The following is a 21,146-nucleotide window of genomic DNA, read 5'->3' as shown; positions in this document are numbered from 1 at the left end:
ACTTCAGGGAAACATGGGGCTGATGGGGGTAGGTGGAAAAGGAGAGTAGAAAACAAAACCAACTACCTTTTAATAAACGGGTGCTTTTGGTTTTTCACAGTGGGTATTAAATTTTTTAAAACTGAAGTCTGATTTTTAATTCAAGGAAAAATATAAGGGTAAATGAATTATGTTATTTCAAATACCTCTAAATACTCAACTTTTTCTTATGAATAGAGAACACTATTTATGATGTCTTTAATGTATTTTAAGGACATTTTTCTAATTTATTCTACTGCTGAATAAATAAATTAGAACAATAAAATTTCAGGAAAGACTATGATAAAAATCTGCTATTTATCACATCCTAAGGAGATATGGATTTGAGCTGTATATTTATTAAAATAAAGTTTATTTCTTAGGTGTTAATAGTCTTTATTTTTTAGAAGCTAAATTGTGGTTTCCTATGATAATCTTACTCCTTATTATATAACAATAATTTTTAACGTAAGTACCACCTTGCTGAAAATGCAAATTTCCAACCCCACCCAGACCTACTGAAGCAGAAGCTCCAGGAGTGGAACCCAGTGACCTGCTTTAACAAGCCCTCCAGGAGATTCTATTTACTCTGAAGTTGGAGAATTACTGCTGTAAAGTAAAAAAATTCATTAAGCTAAATGTATTTAAATCCTATTGTTTCCATACTGAGAATAACTAGAATTGACAAGCCTGTAAGCAACACTTATGTTTATGTAGGTAAGATTCAGAAAGGTTTTGCTTCCAGAAACAGAACGAAAAGACTGAATACAAATTACTTAAAAGCTAAAAGTTTCATTGCAATGTTGTTTGATCACTAAATACCCTATTTGCCACTACTCGGAGAAAAATATAATCTTTCCAAATGCCTAAAAATACCGTTTCTCTAAACAATAATTAAACTTTACAATCAAATGTCTGTGATCCTAAACAAATTTCATGAGGACCAAATAAAAATTAATATAGCCATATTTCATATCCATCTATATCTGTGGCACAGAACTCAACTTGTTTACAACTAGATAGGTTGACTTAATACCCAAACTAGCACTTGTTCCCAAATTCTCTATGTTCATGAATGCAAGCAGCACCCTCCCCAGACCTAAAAGACTGACAATACCTAGAGGCCCATACAGGTCTATGTACCTTTATATAGCAAATGCCTATGTCAGATTATGGAAAATAATTGGCACACAAATGTTTATTGGATTAATTAATCTGGAAGGCAAGAGATTCTGTCTGCTCGTCTCCCTTATCAATCACCAATAAATACTGATTTTCCCTCCAAAATGACTACTGATTATATTCTTTCATTTCCACTCTCAAAGTCACCAACCTCACCCTGATCTTGTCCCCACTTCAGCTCTCCCCTCCTCTAATTTCACTCTCCCTGCTTCCCATATTCTGGGGATCCAGTATCATATCAATGTTAACTAAAATAGTGTATCGGGCCCGGCACAGTAATTCACGCCTGTAATCCCAGCACTTTGGGAGGCTGAGGCGGGCTGATCACCTGCAGTCAGGAGTTCGAGACCAGCCTGGGCAACAGGGCAAGACCCCCATCTCTTAAAAAAAAAAAAAAAAAAAAATACAAAAATTAGCAGGATGTGCTGGCGTATGTCTGTAATCCAGGTACTTGGGAGGCTGAGGCAGGAGAATCACTTGAACTCGGGAGGTGGAGGCTGCAGTGAGCCAAGATTGCACCACTTGCACTCCAGCCTGAAACCCTGTCTCAAAATAACATAACGTAAGGTAACGTAAGTAACAACATAAAGTAACGTTAACGTAACATAACGTGTATCATGTCATTATTCTGCTCCAAAAACCCGAAGAGGTACCAAACACCTAAAATGTCATTTCACTGCTAACTTTCAAACTTTTTCACTTACATTGCCTCATTTGAGTCTCATAAATACCCAAACTAAAGTGTAAAGGTAATTTCAAAGTGTCTTACTACTCCTAGAAAAAGGTAAGTAACTTGACATTGACAATGTAAATTTACAAAGACTTACATGGACTGTGAACAATAACAAATGATAACACTGGCACTAGAGTAAAACAACAAACATCAGAGTACTGGACGGGGGTGAGAGTGGAACAGGGAATGTCTTTTTGGCACCCTCCCTGCAGGCATAGAGAGCTAAACAGTAACACTACCAAGGTGGCCTTGCTCAACCAGCACAAGGAGTTACAGGATGGGAGAAAGGGACTAGAGAAACTTTCTAAAGGCATGAGGCTCCTATCAGTTTACCCAGAATAGTCCAACAAGAATGAAAGAACATTTAAAAAGTTGTTTCTTTAATAGAGGTATTCTATGTTTGAGAAAATGTGAATACCAAACAAGTTACCTGAGCTCCCATTTATGATGCACTTTCAAATAAAGACGTAAGATGACAAATTTTCACCAAGAAATGTGCAACTATAAATGACCACTTTAGGTTGTTAATTGTTCCATATTATAAAATACCCAGGCTACGTTAAGAGCGCGGAGCTATGAAATTAGATATCCTGTTCTGAGCAAGTTACTAACGTTACTAAGCCTCAGATTCTACTCCTGTAAAACAGGTATAACAAGAATATTTTGAAATTTTAATTTGTTCTTTTCAATATATTTTAAATGCTCAGCACAACATCTAGTACACTGTAATCAATAATATGTCTAGCGTTTCTTAAGAAAGACTGTTTTGCTTGGAAATTATGTTCTATTTTTTCCAGTCAAAACGGTAATTGTAAACGATAGCGATTTTTTGCACTTGATGTCCTTATTTGCCATAATTAAGATATTGCCCCAAATTAACTGAACATATTATTATTATTATATGAAATCTCAAAATCTAAGAATGACTCATTTAGGTGACTGGGAAAGGGTTATATGTAAAGATTTGATAGATAATCTGAAGATGAAGAATGTATACCATCATAAGCAATTGTATGGCCATGATTTAAAAGCCAGTAGGAAAAAAGGAAATTCAAATGTATTGGACACACAAATTTAAATAATTATTTTCTGTACAAAAGGACAGAGTACAGTTTCCAAAAATCTTAATATAAAAATAAGCATTCAAAATACTTTGCTTGTATAAATCGTGTTGTATTTTACTAAACTACATATTAAAAACTACAAAATGCCCACTACGTATTAGTCATGCTTCCAAAGAGCTATGTGAAACAGGGTTTTTAAAAATTCATAATATTCCCACCTCAAAACTAGAAGATTCTGTCAGGAAAACTACTTGCGAAACATGGATTCATTTTTTAAAAATCTACTTTATGAGGGTTTACTTTAGATAGAATAAGACATCCACCCACATTTTAAATGCAGGGGGTTTGATGAGTTTTGACAAATACAATCCATATAACCACCACAAAAATCAAGACATCCCAAAAAGTTCCCTAGTAACCCTTTGCAGTTAGTCCTCCCTACCAAACTCCCAATCCCCACCCCGGGCAATCTGAACCCTACAGATCATTACAGCTTTATCACCATTCTTGAAATGAGGTACCTATTTGGGGAGAATTCACATCTTAACATTTTTTGAGTCATCTAAACCATAAACATCATGACATTTCTGCATATATTTAGATCTTTTTAAGTTTCTCTCAGTAAAGTTCTGTAGTTTTCAGTGTAATGGTCTCATACATATTTTGACACCTTTATCCCTAAGTACTTCATAATTTTTTTTTTTTTTTTTTTTTGAGACAGAGTCTCGCTCTGTCGCCCAGGCTGGATGGAGTGCAGTGGCCGGATCTCAGCTCACTGCAAGCTCCGCCTCCCGGGTTTACGCCATTCTCCTGCCTCAGCCTCCGGAGTAGCTGGGACTACAGGCGCCCACCACCTCGCCCGGCTCGTTTTTTGTATTTTTTAGTAGAGACGGGGTTTCACTGTGTTAGCCAGGATGGTCTCGATCTCCTGACCTCGTGATCCGCCCGTCTCGACCTCCCAAAGTGCTGGGATTACAGGCTTGAGCCACCGCGCCCGGCCAGTACTTCATAATTTTTAATGAACCAGTAATACTTTAAATTTTTTGTCATAATTGATAATATACAGAAACACAACTGACTTTGATATCTTGATCTTATATCCTACAGTCTTGCTAAGTTCTTTAGTATTTGTACATACACAGTTTTCTTACTCTCAAATTTATATGCTATTTATTTATTTAGAGATGGAGTCTTGCTCTGTCACCCAGGCTGGAGTGCAGTGGTGCAATCAGCTCACTGCAATCCCCACCTCCTGGGTTCAAGCAATTCTCCTGCCTCAGCTTCCCTAGCTAGGATTACAGGCGCACACCACTACGCCCAGCTAATTTTTGTATTTTTAGTAGACACGGGGTTTCACTAAGTTGGCCAGGCTAGTCTCGAACTCCTAACCTCAGGTAATGCGCTCACCTTGGCCTTCCAAAGTGCTGGGATTACAGGCATGAGCGACCGTGCCTGGCCTGCCGTATATTTAATTTATTTATTTATTTATTTTACAGCTTTACTGAACTAGCCAGGATTTTCTGTCTGCAAAATGTTGAATAGAATCAACAAGACTGGGCATCCTTGCCTTGTTCTTGATATTAAGGGAAAGGCATTATCTTACACTATCGAGTATAATAATGCTAGCTGTAGTTTCATAACTTTATCAGGTTGAAAATGTTCCCTTCTATTCCTAGTTGGCTAACAATTTTATCACAAAAGGAGTTGAATTCTTTCAAATGCCTTCTCCAGATCTCTTAAGATGAACAGATTTTATTTTGTATTCTGTTACACTGATTTTCAAATGTAAGCACTTTGTAGAAACCCTACTTGGTCATGACACATGTACCATGATTTTTTTCCCTCACTCTTCATACATGTGTGTGTATGTATGTGTGTGTGTGTGTGTATATATTCAATTATATATTATATATATAATTGAATGTGATTTTTTTTTAGTTTAGAGATCACTAGTTATAAGAGAGATATAACAATCATTTGAAAGATTTCAGAACTTCATTATTTCAGAAATAATGAAAGAATTATTTCCATGATGAGAGATTTCAGTGGGATGGGCAGGTTCATGTTGATGCCATTTCAGTGACAATTTATTTCAGTCTACATACTTTCCAAGAATGTCTAAATAAGAAAAAATCCTTGTTGCTAGGCATGGTGGCAAGTACCTGTAGTCTCAGCTACTGAGGAGACTGAGGTGGGGTAAGATCACTTGAGGAAGAGTCTGAGACCAGCCTGGGCAACATACCAAGACCCTGTTCTCTAGTAAAAATTATTAATACATAATCTATCATTTAGAATTACTTTAGTGCCTCCATATTTTGGGAGTACAACTTTATCTCCAACTTTTATGCTCACTGGTTGAATCTCTCCATTCTTTCCTTCAGAGCCCAATCCAACAGCTACCAACTATTGCTTACAATACTTTTCCTTGAGATTTTTCTGGAAGCATAATGCCTATGGTTTTAGCTGTACTCTTTTCAATCAACATTCAAACAGCAGAATAAACTTACTAAATGCTTGTCTTGCCATGATTTCCACCGCTGCAGCTTGTACTCTGTTCTCACACTGCTACCACAAGGAAAAACCCGACTTTAATATCTTGCTTAACATTTTTATGTCAATATTCATGAAAGATATTAATCTGTAGTTTTCTTTAGCTGCAGCAGCGTAATACTGGCCTCCTAAGAAGTGGAAAGTGTTCCCACCTCCTTTATATTCTGCACAGTCTGTGTAGGATTAGTATTATTTACTCCTTATATGTCTGATAGACTTCATCAATAAAGCCATACGGGACCGTACTTTTCAATAACTAATATGATTTTTTTAAACAACTATATGGCTTTCTGAGTTTTCTATTCCTTTTGCATCAGTTTGATAATTTGTGTCTTTCAAAGAATTTGTCCACTTCATCTAAAGAATGAAATTTATTAGCTTAAAATTTCATAATATTCACTTTATCTACTTAGTCTGCTAAGGCTACCATACAAAATACCACAGACTGGGTGGCTTAAACAAGAAAAATTTATGGAGGTTAAAAGCCCAAGATAAGGGTTTCTGGTGAGGGCTCTTCCTCTCTTACAAACAGCTGCCTATTTGCTGGTTGACTTTTCACAGTGTCCTCACACAGCAAGAAGAGAGGACGTGCAAGCAAGCTCTCTAGTGTCTCTAAGGACTCTAATCCCCTCATGAGGGTGCCACCCACCTTCATGATGTAATCTTAAACATTATTTCCCAAAGGTCCCAGCTCTAAATACCATCACATAGTGAGTTAGGGCTTCAACATACCAATTCTGGGAGGTTACAAACATTCAGTCAATAATAACATCCTTCTAATGACTGTAGAATCATTTGGCAATTTGTATCTTTTATTTTTTTAAGTCTACTTAGAGGTATTATTATTAATTTTATTTACCACATAAACAACTACTGGTTTCATTAATTTTTCTCTACTGTTTTCTGTCACTGACTTTTGCTTTCATCTTTAATATTTCCTCTTTTCTATCTACTTGTAGGGTTTAACATGTTCTTTTTCTTCTAGTTATAGCTGGAAGCGTAGATGATTCACTTTAGACATTTTTTCTTTTCTAATATAAACATTTAAAACTATATATTTCCTTCTAAGAACAACTCTAGTGGAACCCCACAAATTTCATTAAGGTTTCATTTTATTTCTGTTCAAAATACCTTCTAATATCCCTTGTGACAACTTCTTTGATCAATGGGTTATGTTTTTCTTTTTTTTTTCTTTTTTTACTATTTGGTACATTTTCCCCCCAAATATTTGAGGATCTTGCTTTTCTGATTTCTAATAGAATTCTAATGATGTCAGATAATTTACATGATTTTAATCACTGTTTAAAGGACTAAACTTATTTTAGGACCCAGAATACAGCCTGCCTATCTTGGTGATATGGTTTGGCTGTGTCCCCACCCAAATCTCATCTCAAATTGTAATCCCATAATCCTGATGTTGTCGAGGTAGGGACCTGGTGGGAGGTGATTGGATCATGGGGGTGGTTTTCCCCATGCTGTTCTTTTGCTAGTGAGGGAGTTCTCACAAGATCTGAAGGTTGTATAAGTGTGTGAGAGTTTCTCTTTCACACTCCCTCTAACCTGCCACCATGTAAGACTTGCCTGCTTCCCATTCTGCCATAATTGCAAATTTCCTGAGGCCTTGCCTGCCATGTGAAACTATGAGTAAATTAAACCTCTTTTCTTTATAAATTATCCAATCTCAGCAGTTCTTTATAGCACTGGGAGAACAGACTAATACAATAAATTGGTATTGGTACAATGGGATACTGCTATAAAGATACCTGAAAATATGAAAGTGACTTTGGAATTGGTAATGGGCAGAGGTTGGAGCAGTTTGGAGGGCTCAGAAGACAGGAAGATGTGGGAAACTTTGGAACTTCCTAGAGACTTGTTGAATACTTTTGAGCAAAATGCTGATAGTGATATGGATAACAAAGTCCAGGCTGAGGTGGTCTTGGAGAGAGATGAGGAACTCACTGGGAACTGGAACCAAGGATACTCTTGCAATGCTTTAGCAAAGAGACTGGTGGCATTTTGCCCCACCCTAGAGATCTGTGGAACTCGGAACTTAAGAGAGATGATTTAGGGTATCTGGCAGAAGAAATTTCTGAATAGCAAAGTGTTCAACAGGTGGTAGAGCATAAAGGGTTGGAAAATTTGCAGCCTGACCATGTGGTAGAAAAGAAAAACCCATTTTCCGGGGAGAAATTCAAGTTGGCTGCAGAAATTTGCATAAGTAATCAGTAGTCAAAAGTAGTCAAATGTTAATCACCAAAACAATATGGAAAATGTCTCCAGGGCATGTCAGAGATCTTCATAGCATCCCCTCCCATCACAGGCCTGGAGGCCTAGGAGGAAACAATGGTTTCACGGGCCCTGCTGCTCTGTGCAGCTTTGGAACTTGGTGCCCTGCATTCCAGCTGCTCTAGCTCCAGTAGTGGCTAAAAGGGACCAAGGTACAGCTCAACCGTTGCTTCAGAGGGTGCAAACCCCAAGCCTTGGTAGCTTCCACATGGTGTTGGGTCTGCAGGTAAGCAGAAGACAAGAGTTGAGCTTTGGGAACCTCCCAGATTTCAGAGGATGTATGGAAATACCTGGATGTCCAGGCAGAATTCTGCTGCAGGGGTGGAGCCCTCATGGAGACGGTCTACTAGGGCAGTGCAGAAGGGAAATGTGGGGTTGAAGCCCAAACATACAGTCCCTGCTGAGGCACTGTGCCTAGTGGAGCTGTGAGAAGAGGACCACTGTCCTCCAGATCTCAGAATGGTAAATCCATTGACAACTTGCACCATGTGCTTGGAAAAGCCACAGGTACTCAACACCACCGCTGGCACTCAACACAGCCACAGGGCTGAATCCTGCAAAGCCACAGGGGTGGAGCTGCCCAAGGCCTTGGAAGCCTATTCTTTGCAAAAGCATGTCCTAGATGTGAGATGTGGGGTCAAAGGAGATTATTTTGGAGCCTTAAGATTTAATGACTGGCTAGACATGGTGGTTCATGCCTATAATCTCAGCATTTGGGAAAGCCAAGGCAGGCAGATCACTTGAGGCGAGGAGTGACACAATTAAGCCTCTTTTCTTTATAATTATGCAGTCTCAGGCATTCTTTACAGCGGTGTGAGAAAGGACTAATACAACTGGTGACTACTTTATATGAACTTGAAAATAAAGTATATTATTCTGGTGTTGGGAAGATTGTTCTACATTGTCAATTAGATCAAGCTGGTTTAAAATGTCTATATTAGGGATCTACCAACTTTCTCTTAAACAGGCACATAAATATTTCAGATGTTGTGGGCCACCGGATCTCCGTCAGAACTACTCAACTGTGCAGTTACGGCATGAAAACAGCTATAAACAAATCACATAACTGTGTTCAAATACAATTTTATGTATGGATACAGAAATTTGAATTTCACAAAAGTTTTGTGTGTCATTTAATCTTATCCTTTAGTATTTTTCACCATTTGAAATTTTAAAAACCACTCTTAGCTAATGGGAAATTTAAAAGTGGTCAATGCGATGGATTTGGCCCACAGGTAAGAACTTGCCAATCCCTGTTCTATACCTTTACTGATTTTCTGTCTACTATACTATCAATTACTGGCAGAGGAGTGCTATCTCTAAATATACTTGAAGATTTATCTATTTCTGTTTCATTCTATTAGTTTTCACTTTACGTATTTTGCAACTATGTAATTAAACAGATCTATATTTAGATTATGTCTACTCAATAAATTGACCTCTTCATCATTATGAAATGTCTCTCTTTATCCCTGGTAATATTCTTTTGCCCAAAGTCAACTTTTCCTGATATTAGTATAGCTAGCTACTCCAACATTTTTATGATTAATGTTTGCATATATTTTCTTTCCCAACCTTTGGCTTTCTACCTGAGATTTCATATTTAAAATGGGTTTCTTATGCACATCAAATAACTCGGTCTTCCTTTCATCTAAACAATCTGCCTTTTAATTGAATTTTTTATCCCATTCCCACTTGATATAATTATTAACATGGTTGGGTTTAGAAGTCCACCATCTTGTTATTTTTTCTATTTGTCCCATTTATTTTTTATTCCCTTTCTCCCTTGTTTCCTAGCTTTCGTTGGATTTTATTTTTTGGTATTCTATTTCATTTACATTATATGCTATCCCTTTTTACCTTTTTTTTTTTTTTTTAAAGTGACTGCTCTGGAGTAGACAATATACATCTTTATCACAGACTACCCTCAAATAATATTAAAACACCTCAGTACACTGTAAGAACCTTCCAAAGTATATGTCTCTTTCCCTCAAGCTATCCTTTGTGGTACTGTTGTGTATTTTGCTTTTCCCATGTCATAACCCCCAAAAATATATTATCTTGCTTTAAATAGTCAATAATCTTTTAAATTAACAACAAAAAGGGGGGGAAAGCCACATATCCACATATTTATCATGTTGTATAAAACCCAGGTTTCTAACTGGTATCATTTTCCTCATGTTTAAAGTATTTCCCTTACCATTTCATGAAATGGAAGTCTGCTGCTAACAAATGCTCTCAGCTCTTGTGCGCCTGAAAGAAGATTTTAACTTCATTTTTAAATTTCATATAGAATTCCAGTTTGATTTTTTTTTTTTCCAGCACTCTAATGATGTTTCATTGTCTTCTGGCTTGCACCGTATCAGGTAAGAAATCTCTCTCCTCATTCTAATCTTTGTTCTTTTGAAGGAAAAGTGGTTCCCCCAGTCTCCACCAATCCCCACCCCTGCCTGCTCTGGCTACTTTTAAGATTTACTCTGCATTCCTGGTTTCCAGCAATTTAATTATGATAAGCCTGGGTGTGGTTTCCGTTGTGTTTATCCTGCTTAAGGTTCACTGAACTTCTTGATAAGTGGGTTTATGTTTTCCAACACATATGGAAAATTTGGGATAATTTCTTGAGATGTATTTCTGCTCTCTGCCCCAACCATTTTTTTCCCGCAACTTCAGTATACATATGTACGTTTAGACTGCTTGATTATGTCCAGAGGTTACTTAGGCTCTGTTCACTTCTTTTCCAGTTTTTTTCTTTTGTTTTGATTTTTGAGACAGAGTCTTGCTTTTCTGCCCAGGATGGAGTGAAGTGGTACGATCTCAGCTCACTCTAACCTTCACCCCTGGGGTTCAAGCAATTCTCCTGCCTCAGTAGAATTAAAGCAATTCTACTCCTCCCAAGTAGCTGAGATTACCAGTGCACGCCACCACGCCCAGCTAATTTTTATATTTTTAGTAGAGAAGGGGTTTCACCATGTTGGTCAGGATGGTCTCAAACCTCTGACCTCAGGTGATCCACCCGCCTTGACCTCCCAAAGTGCAAGGATTACGGGGGTAAGCCATCACACCCAGTCTTCAGTTTTTTCTGTCTATGTGCTTTAGTTTCATTTGCTATCTTCAAATTCACCGATGTTTTCTTCTGTAGAATGTAACGTGCTATGAATGCCATTATGTATTTTTTTCAGGTGTCTTATTTTTAACCTCTGTAAGTTCTATTTGATTTTTTCTCCTTCCTATGCTCGTATTTTCCTTTAAATACCTGAATATACTTTTAGTAACTGTTTCAGAGTGCACAGCTGATAATTCCATCATCTCTGTAATTTTCTAGGTTTATTTCTGTTGATTGATTTTTCACTTGTTTGTGGGTCACATTTTTGTGGTTCCTAACAAGTCTGGCAATTGGATGCTCCACATTATGAGCACCAGAATTTGTTATTCTGTTGTTTTGTTATATTTGTTATTTCTTCTAAAGTGTTAAGACTTCATTTTTAGAAAAATATAAGTTACTTTCAGATCAGCTACACTGTTTTGGAGCTTGTTTTTAAGTTTCATTAGGGTGGATTTGAATTTGCCTTCATGCTGGAGCTAGTTCAGTTCTACTGTCAAGGCATGTCTCCTCTGGCGTCAGGTGCCTTAAGTGTGCTTCAAGTATTCAACAAGGACTCTCTATTGTAGTTGGCTATCACTCAAGTATCTCTCCCAGTCCTGTGTGAGTCCTGGAAAGTTAAGCTTATAGCTCTCTGGTTGTTCTCTGCCTGACCTCACAGGCATATGTGCTGTGCATATGTGGCTTAATAATATTCAACAACAGATTCAAAGGTATTATTTCTGAAGCACTTTTTCTACATAGGCCCTTGTCTCTCATACTCCGCTCCCATACCTCCCAGGTGACTCAACCTTCCCAAACTTCAATCTCTCTCTTCAACTCAGCAATTGTACCATGTCTGCTTGGTTCCCCCAACTCCCATAGTCTAGAAAGAAAGCCAGGGTGACAATAGGGTTACCTCAATTGTTTCCCTTCTGGGACCACAATCCTGTTGTACTTGTTGCCCATTGTCTAAAAACAACTGACAGTAAATCCAGTCCCAGTTACTCTATCATGGCTGAGAGTAAAAATCTACAGATCTTTCACGAATTAGAAAAATTAAATCACAAAATTTATATGGGTGAGCATTAAGACTGCAGGTGAGTTTTCTTTAAACTTATTAATTCTTAGAGCAGCTTTAAGGTATTGCTTATTTGATGGATTTAAGAATTATTTATCAAGTATGGAGATTAGCGTTCACAATTCTTCACATGCCTTTATTTAAAGCAATTTGAATGCATTTCTTGCTATGAAAAGCCAAGTACTCAAATTAACTGATAAGAGAAACTAGTGCTTATTATTAAATCATAGCATTCAATCCCAGTGGCAGAGAATGCAAATTTGTTTTCCAATATTTGTTTTCTACGTAAAACCACCTATTTTTAGCTAAGCACATGCCTGTCAGAAAAAAGAACTACATTCTTAGCTTCCTAAGTAGCTAGGTGTGGCTGTGAGACTAAGAAAACAGGATGTAAACGAAAATGACATGTGCTGCTTTTCCCTTAAGTGTCTTCATAAGGAGGGAGTATGTTCTTTTCTCTTTTCTTTGTACGAGTTCCAATAACCTCTAGGATCATTTGCTAAATCTGAAAATAGACACCATATACATTGGAGCACTGACTACTTCAGAACTTGTTGAATGTGATGAAAATAAATTTCTGTCTTCTATAATGCTTAAACCATCAATGCAGCCAAATTTAATACTGAGTTCTTTAAAAATAGGTCATTAAAGTTTGATTTGATTAAAAAAAAAAACTAGCTATTTGCAAAGCAAAAGAGCATATTAACAGTTTATAAGTATTTTGGTAAACAAAAGTTCCAGGAGGCCAGGTGCCGTGGCTCACATCTATAATCCCAACACTTTGGAAGACGGAGACAGGAGAATTGCTTGAGCCCAGAAGTTTGCGGCCAACCTGAGGAACACAGGGAGACCTAGACTCTACAAAAAAATTTAAAAATTAGCTGGATGTGATGGCATGTGCCCATGGTCCCAGCTACTTGAGAGGCTGGGGTGGGAGGAACTCTTGAACCTGGGAGGTCGAGGCTATAGTGAGCTGTGATTACGTGATTATGTGATTACATCTACACACATATAATACTTACTGTTTGTGTGTATATATACACATATATATATAAATACAAATTATTCAGTTTGTTAGCAGTGGTTTCCTTCTTAGGAATATTATTAACCCATATCATCTTTATTTGTAAATCAATTAGATTTCTTTAACATTCAGCTTCATAAGACTTCAATAATTATATATACAATGGTTTCAAAAGAGACTTCATAATCTGAGAAAAAAATGTTAACATCAATCAATTTGCAGACGATTGCAGTACATTTCTAATAAGATGCAAAAAATAGTAGCCATTAAGCGAAAAACATGAAGTATACTACATGAAAAAGTCTGTTTAACAAAAGTCGCCATTAAATATTAATTTGTAAATTATAGTGTCAGAGGGTATCTGCATACATGTATAACAAAGTATTCATATTCAGAATATATAAGAAAACAAGTTAAAAAGGCAAACAACCCAACAGAAAAACAGGCAAAAGATCGGAGTAGCCACTTCATTAAAAGTATCCAAATGATCAGTAAGCATATGAAAATATAATCAATTTCATTAATAATTATGCAAACAAAAGTCACAATGAACTATCAATATATGCTTACCAGAACAACTAAAATTAAAAATAAACAATATCGGCCAGGCCTGGTGGCTCACACCTGTATTACCAGCACTTTGGGAAGCCAAGGTGGACGGATCACTTGAGGTCAAGAGTTCGAGACCAGGCTGGCCAACATGGTAAAACCCTGTCTCTACTGAACATATAAAAATTAGCCAGGTATAGTGGCACGTGCCTGTAATCCCAGCTACTCAGGAGCCTGAGGCATGTGGATCGCTTGAACCCAGGAGGCGGGGTTGCAGTGAGCTGAGACCATGCCACTGCATTCCAGCCTGGGTGACAAAGTGAGACTGTCTTAAAAAAAAAAAAAAAAATATATATATATATATATATATATACACACACACACACACACACACACACATATATACACACATACACACACACACACACAAAATTAAGTATTGGCAAAGTTCTGGAATAACTAAACTGACATAATTTCTGGTAAGAGTATAAAATCACTTTTGAAAATTAGTAGACTCTACTAAAGATAAGCACCTGCACATGCTAGGACCCAACAATTCCACTTCTAGACACATGCTCAAGTAAAATGCACACATTTGTCCATGAAAAGATATGTCAAGAATATCCATAAATGTGGCCAGGTACAGTGGCTCACACCTATAATCCCAGCACTTTGGGAGGCTGACGTGAACAGATCACCTGAGGTCAGGAGTTTGAGATCAGCCTGGCCAACATGGTGAAATCCCATTTCTACTAAAAATACAAAAATTAGCTGGGCATGGTGGCGGGCGCCTGCAGTCCCAGCTACTCAGGAGGCTGAGGCAGGAAAATCACTTCAACCTCGGAGGCAGAGGTTGCAGTGAGCCAAGATTGTGCCACTGCACTCCAGACTGGGCGACAAGAGCAAAACTCTGTCTCCAAAAAACCAGAAAAGAAAAGATATCCATGTTCATGGACTGGAAGACTTGAAATTGTTTAAATGTCTATAATATACAAAGTGATCAACAGGATCAATGCAATCCCTATCAAAATCCCAATGGCATTTTTGCAGAGAAAAAAAAAAAAATCCTGACATTCATATAAAATCACAAAGGATCCCAAATAGCCAAAGCAATCTTAAGAAAAACAAAGCTGAAGGCCTCACATTTCCTAACTTCTACACATTACAAAGCAATAGTAATTCAAACAGTATGTTACTGACATAAAGACAAACATACAGACCAATGGAACAGACTAGAGAACCCAGAAATAAACTCTCACTTACATGTTCAAATGATCTTCAACAAAGATGCCAAGGCTACATGATAGGAAAAGAATAGTTTCTTCCACATATGGTGCTGGTAAAATGTATATCCACATTTATAAAGAATGAAATTGACCCTTACTTTACACCACACACAAAAAAATATAACTCAAAATGAATTAAAGGCCTAGACCTAAGACCTGAAACTATAAAAGATCTAGAAGAGACAAAGGTTCATGACAGTGGATTTGGCAAAGATTTCTTGGATATAACACCAAATGCACAAGCAACAAAAGAAAACATGAACAAATGGTGCTAATATCAAACTCAAAACCCTCTGCACAGCAAGGGAATAACAGAGTAAAAAGGCAATGAAAGAAATGGGAGAAAAAAATTGTAAACCACATATGTGATGGGAGGTTAATATTCAGATTACATAAAGAGCTACTACAACTCAACAACAATAAAAACATCCCAATCATAAACTAGGAAAATTGAAGTCTGGGGACAGGGCTTATCACAGAGAAAATTTTAAAATTAGTAAAACAAAACAAAAAATAGGTAAAGGACTAGAATAGATATTTCTCCAAAGAAGATATACGAATAGCCAACAAGCACAAGAAAAGATGTTCAGCATCACTAATCATCAGGGAAATACAAATCAAAACCACATATCAAGTCACATCCGTTAGGATGGCCATTATTTGAAAAAATTTAAAACCCAAAAAATAAGTATTGACAAGGATGTGGAAAAACTGAAACCCTTGTGTACTACTGGTGGGAATAATGGTGCAGCCACTATGAAGCACAGTATGATGATTCCTCAAAATAATAAAAAACAGAATTACTATATGATCCAGCAATCTCACTTCTGGTATAACGAAAAGAATTAAAAACAGGATCTCAAAGAGATATCTGCACACCATGTTCACTGCAGCATTACTCACAATAGCACAATAGCTAAGAGGTGGAAGCAACGTAAATGCCCATGGACAGATGAATGGATAAATAAAATGTGGTAGATACATACAATTATTCACCCTACAAAAAAGAGAAGCCCTTTCATCTGCTGCAACAAATGAACCTTGAGGACACTATGCTAAGTGAAATAAGCCAATCACAAAAAGAAAAATGCTGCATGATTCCATTTATATGAGGTATCTAAAATAGCCAAACTCTTGGAAACAGAAAGCAGAATGGGCTAGAAAAGGAAGAGTTGTTGCTAAATGGATAGGGTTTCAGTTTTGTTAAGATGAAAAAATTCTAGCGATCTGTTGTACAACAATGTTCCTATAGTTAACATTACTACACTGTACACTCAAAAATGTACAAGATGGTAAATTTGGTATTTTTGACCAAAATGAGAGATAGAGCGCACACAAGCAAATGCAATGAAACACATAAAAAGGGAATATTCATAGCAACACTATGTATAAAATGGAAATAATTCAAATGTCCATCAATAGAATAAAATATATAGAAATGAGAAGAATGAAAGGGGCAATACACAACAAGGGTTACTCTCACAAGCATAATGTTGAATGAAAGAAACCAGACAGGAAGGAGGATATACTATATTTATTGGCTTATTCATATAAAGTTTACAAACACAAAAAACTAACTTATGATGTTAGAAGTCAGGCTAATGAATACACTTGGAAAGAGGAAATGAATGAAAAAGGAAAGAACGACTCCTGCGAGTATTAGCAATGTTCTATTTCTTGCTCTGGATGCTGATTATATGGTATATGTATTTCATGATGTTATGGTAACAGTAATACTAACCAATTAGAGTACAAAAAGAAAGAAATGAAGAAATATTTTATTAATATAGCTCTAAAAATTATAAACACACACAAAATACAGTATATATGTGGTTAAACGTATATGTGAGAGTGTCCCCTTCAGTATCTCTATTCTCCTTCCCTTGTAAAGTTATAGAACTCCCTCAATTATGATTAGACAGGGAACACCAGAATAAAGACTAATTTCCTAGACCCTTCACCCTCGCCCCCTTGAAGCTGATGTGTCGATGTGACAAAGTTCTAGCTAACAGAATGAGAAAAAAGTGCAACTTCTCGGTCTTGTCCCTGTAAGGGACTCAGCCTCCACTTCTCATCTCTCACCCTTAGAGTGTAATTTTCATCATTATGGCCTAAGATGGATGAAAAAGTTCAGCTTCAACTGTCCTTGTTACCCTTCCTGTGGGTACAATGGAGAGAGAGTACTATTTTAGATCTTGAGAAGTAGTCATGTTGAGGATAAAAGAACAACAAAAGAGAAAAAGTCTGGTCCCCAACACAATTCAAGAAACTAAGTGAGCCCCTAACTACTTACCCAGACTTCAGAAGAACTTAGAAATAAACTTAAATCTGTATTTTTAGGTTTGTATTACAGTTCTATTAGCCATCTAACCTGCATCTGAATATAGCATATCGAAGTAATACCCCATGACCAAGTTGGTTTATTCCAGGCATGCAAGAATGGGTCAACATCAGGAAATTGTATTTCACTACATCAAAAAATGAATGGAGACCAAATCTTACAATAAACAGAAGCACAAAAGATGATGGTAACATTTATAGCCATCGATAATAAAAACTAAGTAAAACAGAAAAGGAAGAAAATGATTAAAGTATGATGAAGGATTATTATCAAAACCCGGCAAGGTGCAGTGGCTCATGCCTGTAATCCCAGCACTTTAGGAGGCCGAGGAAGGAGGACTGATTGATCCCAGGAGTTTGAGACCAGCCTATGGGCAACATAGTAAGGCCCCGTCTCTACAGAAAATAAAAAATTAGCTGTGTGTCGTGGCACACGCCTGTAGTCCCAGCTACTTAAAAGGCTGAGGTGAGAGGACTGCCTGAACCCAGCAGGTTGAGGCTGCAGTGAGCCGTGTTTGGGACACTGGACTCCAGGCTAGGCAACAGACCAAGACCCTGTTTGAAAAACAAACCAAAACAAAAAACCCCAACCACAAACATTATATTAAAAGATTAAATAATAAAGTCACCTCCACTGCAATTAAGAACAAGACAAAGATAATCACAATTACCACTGTTATTCAACTCATTTACGGAGGTTCCACTGAATATATAACAAGTTAACAAAATAATCCATATATTTATATACTTGAAATTATCTTTATTTGAAGACACATCATTGAATAACTGCAAAATTCAAAAACTAATAAAAAATTACTAAGACATTTTAAAGTTAGTAGACACAAAATAAATCTTCAAAAATCCACAGGTCTTCTCTGTACTCCAGTATCCCGCTAAAAATGAAAATAGGAAAAAAAAATTCCCACTCAATAAGAGCAAAAATACTAAATTAAATTTAGTTGTATATAACAACATTTGAAGTAATAGTTATTTAAGAAGTTAATCTCAGGCTCATGCCTGTAATCCCAGCACTTTGGGAAGCCAAGGCGGGTGGATCACTCAAGGTCAGGAGTTCGAGACCAACCTGGTTAACATAGTGAAACCCTGTCTCTACTAAAAATACAAAAATTAGTCCAGTATGGTGGCAGGCGCCTATAATCCCAGGTACTCGGAGGCTGAGTCAAGACAACCTCTTGAAACCAGGAGACGGTGGTTAGTGTAAGCAGAGACTGCACCACTGCACTCCAGCCTGGGCAAGACAGAGCAAGACTCAGTCTCAAAAGAGAAAAAAAGAAGAAGTTAATCTCTTGCTCACATGAAAAGTCTAAATGTAGGAATTCCAGATCTGGAATGGTGACAAAGTTATCAGGCTCTAGCTGTCTCTGTTACAGATGCCTGTCATTCCCATCATCATCTAAGAAGCGGGAACACCCACAGGCAATAAGATTGGAGGGCAAAAAAGGAAAAACAGTGTACCCATGCAGAGATGCCCTGAAAGTTTCATACTACACTTCCACTTATACCTTGTCAGGACTTAATTACATGACCACATCTAGCTATAAGGAAGAACAGAAAAGTAGTAGTTTCATCTGGGTAGCAATGTGCCAGACAAAAATAGAGGATCTGCTGGAAAAAAAACAATGAAAGAATAGCATTGGGGAACACAATAAACAATCTCTGCCATTAATTCCTAAGATTACATTTTATAAGAAAAGTATATGATTTATATGGAAAAGTGTGGAACTTTTTCAAAATTGTCAATGGACATAAAATAGAACCTAAAAACACTGAATCATAGGTCACATTCCTAAACGGAAAGATAATACCACAAAATGATCGACATTTCACATTAACATATAACTCTAACATAATTCTTATCTGAATCCCTAAGATACTGTAGGTAAAGGTTTGGGGAAGAAGGATTCTTTGTTTTAGAACTAGATCAAGCTTGTCCAACATGCAGCCTGTGCACAGCATGTAGCCCAGGACAGCTTTGAATGTGGCCCAACACAAATTCGTAAACTTTCTTAAAACGTTGTAAGATTGTTTTGCGATGTTTTTTTAGCTCATCGGCTATCGTTAATGTTAGTGTATTTTATGTGTGGCCCAAGAGAATTCTTCTTCCAATGTGGCTAAGGGAAGCTAAAAGATTGGACACCACTGAACTAGATGAAATTTAAAGTTGACATGGAAAAAGACATGTCCACATTAAGCTAAGAGAATTTTTCAAAACAACACCTAAACAGAATTTTAGTGTTAGGTGACAGAATCAGATGTTAATTTTTTAATAACAACACCTAAATAGAATGACTGTTAAGTCCTACTTTGCCTGAAGCTGTTACAATTTCATACCATTGTTCTACTATCCTGTATGCTTTAACGCCTTCATTTTTAAAAAGAATTATTACTAACAGTTACATTAAAATAAGCTAGAATGAGCTTGGTAGATCCAGTTCTTTTCATTCTATCTCTATACTTGTTCACTTTCCTGAACATCTACGTTCCCATGGTCCCAAACACCATATAAATTCCTGATCTGGAAAGGGAGGTCCATTCATCCTTAACTCCCTACAACTCCAAAAACATCTGGATAAAGAAACCCTCCCTTCTCTGAAACTCTCCATGCCCATGGCTTCAGGTGTCAACTGTGTATGATACTACCAAATTTCTTTCGTGATGTTGAGACCAGGAACCCACTGCCTGTCATTTCCATTTGAGTGTTCAACAGGAACCTCAAACTCAATATATACAAATCTGAACCTGCTGTGTTGTCCAACTCCGTTCTTCCTACATACGAACAGAAATGAACGGCATAACCATTCATTACCATTCATCTATCCAATTATCCAAGTCCACATCCAAACCCTGGAAATCAGTAATGAAATCCCTTATTCAAACATTCAATTAATCATCAATTACTATCAATTTTATCTTCTTTAAGTTATTCAGTTTTCTTCATCACACTACCACTGCCACAGTGCCAGTTACCATCCTTTATTAGGATTACAGCAATAGCCTCTTCACTGCTCACTCTCTTTCCAGTACTGCACTCCTTCAATTCACTTTACAGCCACTACATTTCAAGAACATTTATTTTTAAATCATGTGGTACCTTATGGTAGGTAAATTACTTCAATTTTTAGAACGTATTGTCTTATACTTTAATACCTCTATTCCAAGTCCATCATCACTCAAAACAATTGTTTTTTGCTTTTTGTTTTTGAGACAGAGTCTCACTCTGTCCCCTAGGCTGAGTGCAATGGCACATCTCGGCTCCCTGCAACCTCCACTTCCCAGGTTCAAGCAATCCTCCCTGCCTCAGCCTCCTGAGTAGCTGGGATTACAGGTTCCTGCCACCACGCCCAGCTAAGTTTTGTATTTTTAGTAGAGACAGGGTTTCGCCATGTTGGCCGGGCTGGTCTTGAACTCCTGACCTCAGGTGATCAGCCAGCCTTGGCCTCCCAAAGTGCTGGGGATTACAGGTGTGAGCCACCATGCCCAACCTCAACACAAGTTTTATATCTAGCTCTTTCACTCAATAGTTCTGGGTCATCAACATATTGACAGTCTTTTTATCAAAATTATGTAACACAAAGAACATCAATCAAAAAAAGAATCATCAAATTAGATCCAAACGAATCCTTAAAATTTCAAAGGTATAACTAGTGATTTCATCTACGTAAACAGTATATAGTACTTTACTGAAACAAATTTTAGAGTCTGTTATAAGCAGTGGCACTTCAACATAAGACAAGCAAAATAAGAACACTGTAAAAAAATTTTGAAACCCATGGAAAGAAAACATTAAAAAAAAAAAAAAAAACTCACCATACACACCTGCAGAAGGAGTAGAACTATTCATGGTAAAAGGTCCGTTAATGATGCCAGAAGAAAGAAGCTCATCAGATCCCCGCTGAAAAGCAAAACCAATGTTTGGTTAATAAACCAAGTTGT

General features: G+C 37.1%; 1 protein-coding gene across 18 annotated transcripts in view; it reads right to left on the bottom strand.

Annotated features, from left to right (window-relative positions):
* Nucleotides 1-21,146, bottom strand: part of PTBP3 (polypyrimidine tract binding protein 3) — a 116,183-nt gene that overhangs the window by 58,119 nt on the left and 36,918 nt on the right. For 9 of the 18 annotated variants that reach the window (XM_015117062.3, XM_077968333.1, XM_077968327.1 and 6 more), the window contains one exon: nucleotides 21,021-21,105. In XM_015117062.3, the coding sequence (XP_014972548.1) occupies nucleotides 21,021-21,105 (85 nt within the window). The remainder of the gene's footprint in view (nucleotides 1-21,020; nucleotides 21,106-21,146) is intronic. The other 9 variants (XM_015117063.3, XM_077968328.1, XM_077968330.1 and 6 more) reach the window with 1 other exon arrangement.

This window comes from Macaca mulatta, chromosome 15 (genome assembly GCF_049350105.2).
Source record: "Macaca mulatta isolate MMU2019108-1 chromosome 15, T2T-MMU8v2.0, whole genome shotgun sequence".
In the NCBI taxonomy this organism is placed as follows: Eukaryota; Metazoa; Chordata; class Mammalia; order Primates; family Cercopithecidae; genus Macaca; species Macaca mulatta.
This window is presented reverse-complemented; position numbering and strand designations above follow the sequence as displayed.